The sequence below is a fragment of the Corvus hawaiiensis genome, chromosome 5 (assembly GCF_020740725.1).
Source record: "Corvus hawaiiensis isolate bCorHaw1 chromosome 5, bCorHaw1.pri.cur, whole genome shotgun sequence".
NCBI lineage: Eukaryota > Metazoa > Chordata > Aves > Passeriformes > Corvidae > Corvus > Corvus hawaiiensis.
The window spans coordinates 33,434,174-33,444,917 of record NC_063217.1 but is presented as its reverse complement, the minus strand read 5'-3'; the positions used below and the strand labels follow the sequence as shown (position 1 = coordinate 33,444,917).

Here is a 10,744-nt window from a genome sequence, read left to right as displayed (position 1 = left end):
AGTACTGATATCCTTTCTAGTGTTCCTAAAACCATTATGGTTTCATTTAGAAAATCTAATTATATTTGGTGGTTTACACTACTGCTTCAGGATCTAAGGATTTCATAAAAATTACTTTTCTATTCTAGTGGTTATGCAGAATGCTTGAGAACCTGAGTTATAAAAGCTGAGGAAGAAAAAACTACAAATGGAAAACTACTGAAATAACCAACCTTCTGATGCCTTGTTATTATTGCTGATGAATTTAAGTTCCTGACTTTTCACTTATCTTAAGAGTTTGAGGGCTTGGCTCATGACTTATGAATGCTGGGATTTCAATATACTCTTAATTTTACCCAGAAAGGGAGAGTTGTTGCAGAAATATTTGGTCACCATCTGCTATCCCTGTGTCAGATATACCCAGTTTTGGCAGAAGAACACCCCTACAAGGTATGACCAGAGCTCTGTTATTCTCTCTCTGACATTAGATAGATGTGCACTAAGAAAGAATCAAAGAACAGGGCAAGCAGGGAATGATATTTATGCAGAATACTTTGACAGCTTTTAAAGAAAGTGCTTGCATTTAATAGTCATGTTTTGTTTGTCTAGCAGAAGAGATCTCACTTTGCTATCACCAAAGGTGTACTTATGCAAGAAGCGATCATTTTAAAGCCAGGACATGCAAGCAACTTTCACACCTGTTTTTGAGGAATTTGTGGGATCTTCACATGTTTTCATAACCTTTTGGATTGCTTTGGGCTGTGAGTTCAGAAACATGAAAGGGCTGCTGACAGTGTCCAAGACAAAGAACTTTACTTGAAGAAGAACAACCTAAGCTTTCCAGAAGCAGAACACTTTTCAGCACTCAGTCAGAAGGGCAAGACTTTCACGGAACAGAAACTCAGATAGCAATGGAAAGCCTTTAACTCTTGTAACATACCTTTTCCCAGCAGCAAACAGAACAGTGCCTCCCAGCTGCATGTTCTCCCCTTCCTGGTTGTATCCATCTCTCCTCTTTGAATAAAGGAGACAGCAAAACACTAGACAACTCAAAGCTACTACGGGATACAGAGAAACAAGTGATGACTCAGCTTCAGCAACAGAGACCACTCAGTACCAACAACAGAGAGCCAGCAGGAAGGCCAGCCACCCCACTTGCCCAGCAATAATGAAGCTGCTAAAGGCAACTGGTTGGGGCTGCAGTCCTTGCCTGGAAGACAGACAGACTCTGCAGGAACCCTGAGGCATCAGTCCCTCTCTTTTTTATTTCACAGAATAAACTTTATATTTATATTTTATATATATATTATCTGCCTTCACAAAGTCGCCGAGATCTTAGGCTTATGCTGCTTGCCATATGCTAACACTGGATTAACCTCACAAAAGCCAGCCACCAGTGTAGCATGCAGGACCATTGATATCACCGAACTGTTCTGCAGAGGAACCTTAAACCTAAAAATCTTGGCACAGTCTGTGCATAGTGCAGCATCCTAACTCTCTGAGTTAGCAACAAGGGCACACTTCAGAAATAATTCTCTGGAAGCCAGTGTAGCAGGGAGTAGTGTTTGGTCCACACAATCTCTGTGAAATCAGAGCAAAGCTGGACTGAACCAAAGAATATTGCTTTGCTGAAAAGAAGTCCTATAAGTCCCTAGTCCACTCAATAAGCTCAGTACTGAGGGTTCGTAATAATAACATGCTTGAACTACGGCATTACTAAATTAATAGGCTTTTCAGAGTCCATAAATCTCTCATAGGGGTCCCCTTTCCACTTCAGCTAGAAAGAAAGTCATGGCTAGGAATTACAAAGGACTCTAGAGGGAATTAAGCTCGGAAGTCCTATTGAATTAGCATTGTTTACAAAGCAGTCATAAGTATAATGGATGTTAATGAGTCTTTAATGGGCCGACTTGCAATGCAACACGTAGTGAAGTACAATTAACAGAAAGGCTGTGCTTCCCTCCCATTTATTCTGCTTGACACAGGTGTAGAAACCCTGAATCTAAATGAATTGTCCCATTGAGAACAGAGTAAATGAGTTCAATCTGCTGTAAGAAATTGTAAGAAAATATTAAAATACATTTCTTCTGTGCCAAACCAAACTGGGACTGAATTACATCAAAACTAAATGTTCACACAGGAAGTGCACAGAACTATGATATGGACGAGGTTGGCAGGCATCTCTGGAGATCATCTGGTCCAACCTCCCTGCTCAAGCATGGACAACTTGAGTCATTTGCCCAGGACCACCTCCAGACCCCACAACCTCTGTGGGCAACTTGTTTCAGTGATTAACCATTTTCACAGCAGAAGAATTGTTTCCTGTTATAGACAGAAAATCCTGTATTTCTGTTTGTGCACATTGCCTCTGTTTCCATGACTGAGAACCATCGAGAAGAGCCTGGCTCCAACTTCTTTCACCCTTCCTTCAGGTATTTGAACACACTGGTAAGCTTTTCCTGAGCCTTTTCTTCTTTAGGCTGAACAGTCTCAGCTCCTTCAGCCTCTCCTCCTACATGAGTTGCTCCAATCCCCTAATCATCCTCATGGGCCTTTGCTGGACCCCCTTCAGTATGGCCATCTCTGTCTTGTACTAAAGAGCCCAGAACTGGACCCAGAACTCCAGATATGGACTCCCCCAGTGCTGAGTAGAGGGGCAGGGTCACCTCCCACAACTTGCTGGCAATGATCCTCTTAATGCACCCCAGGATACCATTGGCCTTCTTGGCCACAAGGGCACACTGCTGGCTCATGTTGAACTTGATGTCCACGAGGACCCCCAGGTCCCTCTCCACAGAGCAGCTTTCCAGTCAATCACACCCCCCCCCCCCCACCGCATGTACTGGTGCAGGGGGTAGTTTATTCCCAGGTGCAGGACTTTGCACTTCCCTTTGCTGAATTGAGAGATTCCTGGCAGCCCATTTCATCAGCCTGTTGAGGACCTTTGGGATGGCAGAATGACTCTCTGGTGTATCAGCTGCTCCTCACAGTTTTGTGTCATCTGCGAACTTGCTGAGGGTATGTTCCAGCTCATTAATGAAGATGTTAACCATGACTAGACCAAATACTGAACCCCAGGGTATATCACTAGTTACTGGACACTAGATTTTGTGCCACTGATCATTCCTCTCTGAACTTGGCAATTCAGCCAGTTTTCAGTTCCGCTCATTGAGCCTATGCATCCTTGGCTTTTCTACAAGGATGTTACAGGAGACAATATCAAAAGCCAAGTAGATGGTATCACAGAATCATAGAACAGCTTGGGTTGGAAGGGATCTTAAAGATCATCTTGTTTCAACCCTCCTGCTGTGGGCAGGGACACCTCCCACTAGACCAGGTTGCTCAGAAGCCTCACCCAACCTGACCTTGAACACTTCCAGGGATGAGGCATCCACAAATTCTCTGGGCGGCCTGTTCCTGTTCCACTATCACAATAAAGAATTTCTTTCAAATAAATAATCTTAACCTACCTTCTTTCAGTTTAAAGCCACTACTCCTTATTCTGTCAGTACGTGCTCTTGTAAAAAGTCCCTCTCCTGCTTTCTGGTAGGTTCTTTTCAGGTACTGAAAAGCTGTGATGAGGTCACCCTGAAGCCTTCTCTTCTTCAGAGTATCCACTGCTCTCTCCTTATCCACCAAACCAGTCACTTCATCATAGAAGATTATTGGGTGGATTAAGCATAACTTCCCCTCTGTGAAGCCATGCTGAGCAAAAGTTTTTACTTTCGTTTGTTTGTTTTACTAAGACTGGAGAGGAGGGATCACACATTTTTCAGCATTAGACATGTCATTGCAGAAAAAGCCCTTGTATTTTCTGAACCTTTCAGCCTTTATTTGTGCCAGACAGCCACAAATCTAACTATTTAGCTATTTAGAACATCTCAGTCACAAGCAGTCTAATGTACATCTCCCCAGTGATTCATGATTACCTAAATCCCATGAAATCAATTTTAGAACTCTGTTCTCATTTTGACAGGCTGTCATTTAAAGGGCAACATATTCTGTCTCAATAGTATGTGGCTGAGAAGATAGCTGTCATTGGGAAAACTGCAAACATCTATCCACTGTCTTGGGGGACTCACCCTGTACAAACACACAGTGGAGAGTCTTAAGTTTTGCCATACAGACACATTTGATGGACAAAAGCTGTATCAAGTCTTCTGCCAATGTAAATCAGCCCCTGTAAATGGTTATAACGCATATAACTACACCTGATTTTAATCAGCGAAACATTTTACCCTATGTAATTCTGAGTACATTAGCTATGCTACATATAAACCTAAAAAAAAGCTTAAAATCTTATCTCTGGGGAAAAAAGTCAACAAAGAGATATTACAGTTACAGGAACATACGACTTTCAAGCAATCTGTACCCCAAAAAGTTCATACAGAGAGTAATCTAAAAGCAATCCATATCAGATTTTACATTTCTGAAAGGCTTTTAATAATGAAGAACAGAGTATGTTATATTTAAATTACACCACAAAACATACTTACAGTGAACTGTGCCTCCTCAGAGGTGGAATATGACAAGCACATAGCAGCACTCAGGAGCACTACTGACCTGGAAGTCCTGTCTTCCACCACAGAGATACTTGACAACTTCCTATGACAAAAATCAAAGTTCTTATGATCAAAGTTTAACTTATGGGCATTACCATATCTCACAGAATGAGAAGAACATCATCTTCTGAAGCACAAACAGCACCTCCTAAAGCACTCTAGGATTTTGAGGAGAGCACTCTGAATCTACCATACAATACAAGAGACTCATGGTTACAAGCATAGCTTCTTTTGTGAAGCACCATATTGGGATGGAGTCCCAAGACCTATCATGTTATCACCTCCCCCCTACTGATGCCACTATTCATGGCAGGTGAGCAAACAGAGGAGCATGGTCCTTCCACTAGGAAGAAAGACATGGAGGTGGACTATAGCTGGAACGAACAGTAGCACTGAGGTAAGGGATACCTCTGCAGCTGAGGAACAAGACGTGGATCAAGCAGCCTCATATACAGAGGCAGAGAGCATTAGGAACTGTGAAAAGACGGGAAACTTGCTAACCTAGCCTAGCCTCACTGAGCATGCAAGAGTAAATTAACTCAGAGCAAAAGCTGGCACCGTGCGATGAACTGCTGTGTGTACAGCTGAGGGTTAAACTGCTAAATTAAATGCCTTCTCTTGAGTGAAGAGATCACTGCTTCTTTGCAGATCCAGGATTCCCAAGTAATAAAGCTACCACTTCCTACAAGTAGGATCTGTTGCACCTTGTGAGTTCTCCCATTCCCTACCAGCCATGAGATCATCCAGGAGTGTGAATGCCTTTCCACATTACATAGCAGGACCTCCAGTATTGTACTGAACCATGCTGGCAGGGCCAACCCCATCCCCAGCCACACTTTACTTTGCACTCGATTCACCAGTTGCATGGACGACTCTTTCCATGCGAGACTGGTTAGTTGGTTTCTTGCTTGCACACAGTCACAATGATTTTCAAACCTAATATCCACAGTTTCAATTACTTGGTGAAGTAATTGCATATAACCCCAACGTTAATAGGAGTCAAAAAGGAAAAGAGGGGGTGAAGACACAAACGAAAGACGATCTGTTTTCACAAAAAGGCAAACCTAAATGCCAGTTGAAAACAGCTTGACACCTCCAAGAGGATCTGCACCTCGCTGACAGAGCCCATGTCTGGCAGAGGTCGGCAGCGCCACGGGACAGGGGTGACACGCCACTGAGACGCGGCACCCGTGCGCACCCCGGCAGCGCACCGGGGTCCGGGCCGGACGGCTCCCTCGGGGCGCAGCCCCGCCAGGCGGAGACCCCCGGGCCGGCCGCGGGGAGACGGCGAGGGGCGGCCGGGGCGGTGCTGCCTCCCCTCGCCCTGCAGCCCCGGGGCGACGGCGGGCTCATCCCGCTCCGCGCGTATCGGACTGGGCCCTGCGCCCCGGCCGCCGGCCAGCCCCATGCCTGGGGTGAAGACTGTGGCCGGCGGGGCTCCTGGGCGAGAACCGAAAACCGGTGGTGGATGATGGGGACGCGGGTGTCCGCCTTGGGTTGCCAAAGAGCCGTGCACGCGTGTCCCGCAAGGAGAGCCAACAGGCGCTCGACGGGAATTAAAAACTAAAAAATATTCAAAGCCGCCTTCTTCTGGCTTCCCTACAAGGGTGACAGTCCGCCCGCGGCAGTGTCGGGTGATGTCCCTCTTTAGCCCCGCCGAAGCCCTCTGAGGACAAGGTGGCGGTACATGCGGGGATGCCACGGCCACCCCGCATCCCCCGCCGCTGCCCCGGGCAGCCCGGCCCGCGGGGGAACCAACGAGGGAACAGCCAGCGAGCAAATAAACAACTTCCCTCGTGTAAGAAGTTGCCTCGCAGGTGCCTGCAGCTGGCGGTTAACACAGACAGTAAGAGGATCAACTCCATCTCCGCCAGTGGAGCAAAAGGAGGAGGAAAAAAAATAAAAGCTCCCGCATTTGCTATTCAGAGTTTAGTTAATTTGGATGATAACGGTTAGTGTTTAATCCCATTGTACGAGAATGAATATACCGAAACCTACGAGGCTCCTGGAAAAATAATACGGCCGGCGGCACGGCACGCAGGGGTGCCCGGGCGAGCAGCCGGCCTCGCCCACTCCATCCCGACCGGGGGAGACGCGCCCCGGGGCCACTGCCGCCTCCTCCCGCGGAGTCGTTCGGCGCTCCCGGCCGGCCCGGGGAGGTGGGGACCAGCCCGGGGCGGCGGGGTGAGGGCCGGCACCGCGCCTGTCCTCCGGCCGCTTCTGGGGAAACGAACGGGTGAGAGCGGCGGTGCACCCACCGTGCCCACCCGGGGACACGCGGTGGGGATGGTTTCCCCATTTTAAATCTCAAAGGGAAAAGGGTGGGAAAACGCGGAATACGGGAGAGGACGCGGGAGTTTCCGAGAGAACAACTCCCCGAGCTCACATGGCGGGGATACCTCCGTTTCCGCAGCCCTGCCCGGAGCTCGGCGGCATCGCCCGGGAGGGCAGAGCCAGGCGCCGGGCGGCCCCGCCGCCGACCCAGTCGCTCTCGGGTCTTCCCTCCCCCTCGGGGGTGGCGGCGCCCCGCGGCAGCGCCGGGGCCGGGGGCGGCGGCGGGGCCCGGGGGGGTAAGACGGGCGGGCGGCCCCGCGGGCCGTGCCGGGCTCGGAGGCGCACCGCTGGCCGTGGAGAGGCCCGAGGGGGCCCGCGCCCGCCGCCGCGCTGTCGGGGGGGCGGCGGGCGGCGGGGGCGGGCGGCCCCCCCGGCGCGGCGGGGCGGCCCCGGCGGGGGCGGTGCGGGGCGGTGCGGAGCTGTGCGGGGCGGGCCGGGGGCTCGGTGCGCTCGCCAGGCGAGGAGCGCGGCTGCCCGGGCGGAGGGCCGCGGAGAGGAAAGCTAACAATGCTGTGAAAATATGTTTGCAGAAAATAGACAATTGTTGGATTAAACGTATTCAAGTATGAAATAATGCCTTTTTGTGTAAAAAACCTCAGCAATGTGAGCGTACAAAAGTTCCCCTGTGGCAGTTACTTGCTCCCTTTGTGAGCTTTGCGCTCCGGCGTCTCCACTTGGCGCGTTTAACTCGGAGCCCCCCTTTAAACGCGATTGTTTCTTTCTTTTTAATGACATTTACCGGATCAAAACATGCTGTTAATTCGATCAGAAAGCTTTACCCTCCTTAACAATGCCACAATAATTTCTCCTGAAGTTTGTTAAATTGACCAAAATTAGGCAAATGAATAGGGGGTCTGTCGGCGATCCCGCTCGCAGGTGACACCGAATAATGCACTCTCGGACCAGCTGCGATCCCCTCTTTATTTGCCCCTCTTTTCTTTGACCCGCATTATTAAAATTTAGGCCCAATGAAACTATTCATACTTTTCAATGGGACATTTTCCTATAGGATAATAGGCTACAAATTGAGCCTCTCCAAAGGAGAGGGGGGTAGCAGGGGGGGTAAAACAACAACGCACAGACGCGCACACCACACAAAAAAGGAGCGTCGTGTGCCAAAGGCTGGCGAGAGCCTCCCTGGGCCGGCGGAAAAAAAAAAAAGGGGGGTGATGGGGGCGGATATCGTGTGCCAGCCCCCCGGTCCCACACCTGCCGGGGTGTCCCCGGCGCATAAAGCGGTGTAAACAAAAAAATCCTCGCTGCCATCTCTTATAAAGATGGACGTGTCACCAAGTCGTGTGAGAAAAGCCTGAGAACAAACGGGGCCACTCCGTCTCCAAGGGTTCTCCCTTGAACTGGGCGGAACAGCCTATTAAGGGCTTACTTAATTACTTTAATGACTCTGGACAGGCTTTAAAATGCAGTCAGCGCCGGGGCTAAGGGGAGGGGTAGGAGGTGCCGGGGATTTGCAGGCTGGCGGCGGGGATAGGGCCGGGGATGCGGCGAGCGGGGCGCAGGGCGCGGTATCGCGCCCTGCGCCCCGCTCGCCGCATCCCCGGCCCCATCCTCGCCGCTATTGTGGGACCGTCACGTGTGTCCCCGAGGTCCACGTGGGGCGACACAGCTGGGCCGCCCCCGGCTGCGTGGACGGGGGCGACGAGGGGGAGAAAGGAAGAAGAGAGAAGAAAAAAAAGCCCCTCATCCCCTCGCCCCCTTCCACCCTGATCTTTAATGCATACATTCCCTCGGCGCCGCTCGCCCCTAATCCTATGGGATCAGCGGGCCCGTGGAGGCCCCCCGGGGTCCCCCCCAAGATGTGATGGCTTTATAAGGCGCCCAGAGAGAGAGGGGATGCAGTGCCCACCATGGCCTCCAAGCTCAAGGAGCGGAGGGTGAGTCGCCGCCTGCCTTGCGCGCACGGGTCTGCGGGGCCGCCAAGCGGACCTGGACCTGAGCCCTTCGCCGCCTTTCCCTTCGAAAAGCCCCCCCACAAAAAGCAACCACACTACCCTCACAAAAACAAGCCTGCCCTGCCAGGGCCGTCCGCGCAGTCGGGGAACCACCAGGGTGGTGCGGAGAGGACCGGCCGCTGGAGCATCATCCTTCCCGAGGCCGCGTCGCGCCCGGCACCGCTGCTCGAAGCGGGGTGGGGGTTGGCTTCCCTGGAAGGGTCGAGACCAGGGCCGGGGGCGGCTGTCCCGGCGAGACTGGATCCGACTGCTTTCTTCTCCCCCACTAACGCGCCCCATATGTTTTGCAGAGGACGCCGGTTTCCCACAAAGTGATTGAGAAGCGGAGGAGGGACCGCATCAACCGCTGCCTCACCGAGCTGGGGAAGACGGTGCCCATGGCTCTGGCCAAGCAGGTAGGCGGGGGGAGCAGCCCCTACGCCCTTTTCTCCCCGGTGCACCGCGATACCCCCTCCGATACGGCGGGGTTAGGGGGCGGCCCGGCGGAACGCAGAGCAGTCTCAGGGGAGAGGTGATGCCCACCTGCCGTGCCCTTTACAGAGTTCGGGGAAGCTGGAGAAAGCGGAGATCCTGGAGATGACGGTGCAGTACCTGCGGGCCCTGCACTCGGCGGACTTTCCCCGCGGCCGGGAGAAGGGTAGGTGGGCGGGAGCGGCCTCACGCGGCCCCCGCCGGGTCACTCGCGGCTTGGGGGCGGCTTTCCCCCCTCCTGTCCCGGCCAGACCCTGAGGAGCTCGACTCCCTTCCCTTTCCTTTCCAGCAGAGCTGCTCTCCGAGTTCGCCAATTACTTCCACTATGGCTATCACGAGTGCATGAAGAACCTGGTCCACTACCTGACGACAGTGGAGAGGATGGAGACCAAAGACACCAAGTACGCCCGCATCCTGGCCTTTCTCCAGTCCAAAGCGCGCTTCGTCACTGAGCCTCTCTTCACCTCCCTGGGCTCCCTCCCGGAGCCGGACTTTTCCTACCAACTGCATCCTGGGCCCGAGTGCCCCGGGCACGTCCACAGTCCCGCCGAGGGCGTGCTCCAGCCGCCCTCGGGGGGGCCATTCCCCTGGCACGGCGCCGCCCGCAGCCCCTCCCTGCCCTACCACCTGCCCAGCGCCGCCGTACCCCTCGCCAGCCCCGGCCAGCAGCGCAGCACCTTCCTCTCATCCGTGCAGGGGCTGGACCGCCACTACCTCAACCTCCTCGGCCATTCCCACCCCAACGCCTTCGGGCTGCCCCCGGGCCAGCACCCCTCCATGCTATAGAGACTCGTGCCGCCTGAAAAAAATCCTATTTATGACCGTGGACACTGCGGGTTACACCCGGGCGCACGGGGAGGCTGCCAGGGGATGGGAGATGGGCGGGGTCCCGGAGGGCGAGAAGCCCCCGGGGGCCCAGATCTACCCCGGCCGCCCTCGCCGAGGGCATGAAGCTGCCCCCACTCGCTCGTCTTCCCACCTCCGGGTGCGGTGCCTGTACAAGTGATGCCTTGGAATAAACGTTTATACCCGCCGCTCCTTTTTGTTTCCGTGAGGGAGCTACCTCGGTTGGCGGTGGGAGTCTCCCCACGCATCCACCCAGGGCAAAAAACCCACGAGAGAGATGCAGTCAGCGAGGGCCAGGGAGGTTGCTGCACGCACCGGCCGTGGCTGGCGCTTCGGGCAGGCGGGGCAGGGCGTGACGGGCCGGGTGTCGGTGCCGCCCGGTTTCTGCTCCCAGGCCGTCACCGGAGGCCGGGAAGGAGTCCCGGTGTGGCCCGGAGGTGGCGGATGCCCCACTCCCCCCGCAAACCCCGCGGGTGCTGCCCTCCCTCGGGCCCGTGGAGGGGTACTCCAGGGGCACGTGTCCGAACGGCACAGGCATCTCCCGTGTGCTTTGCCAGAGAATTTCTCTGCGGCGCAGTTTGT

The 10,744-nt window shown here is 53.4% G+C and overlaps 1 protein-coding gene across 3 annotated transcripts; it reads left to right on the top strand.

The window, feature by feature from the left end:
• Positions 1-8,441: 8,441 nt before the first annotated feature.
• Positions 8,442-10,354, top strand: HELT (helt bHLH transcription factor). 3 transcript variants are annotated; one of them, XM_048304177.1, is made up of 4 exons: positions 8,442-8,767; positions 9,136-9,240; positions 9,386-9,482; positions 9,609-10,354. In XM_048304177.1, the coding sequence occupies exons 1-4, from the start codon at positions 8,741-8,743 to the stop codon at positions 10,100-10,102; spliced, it is 723 nt and encodes a 240-aa protein (XP_048160134.1). In that variant the 5' UTR covers positions 8,442-8,740; the 3' UTR covers positions 10,103-10,354. The 3 variants fall into 3 exon arrangements, with proteins under 3 accessions (XP_048160134.1, XP_048160133.1, XP_048160135.1); XM_048304176.1 differs by having other exon boundaries at positions 9,606-10,354; XM_048304178.1 differs by lacking the exon at positions 8,442-8,767 and adding an exon at positions 8,797-9,021 and having other exon boundaries at positions 9,606-10,354.
• The last annotated feature ends 390 nt before the right edge of the window (positions 10,355-10,744 follow it).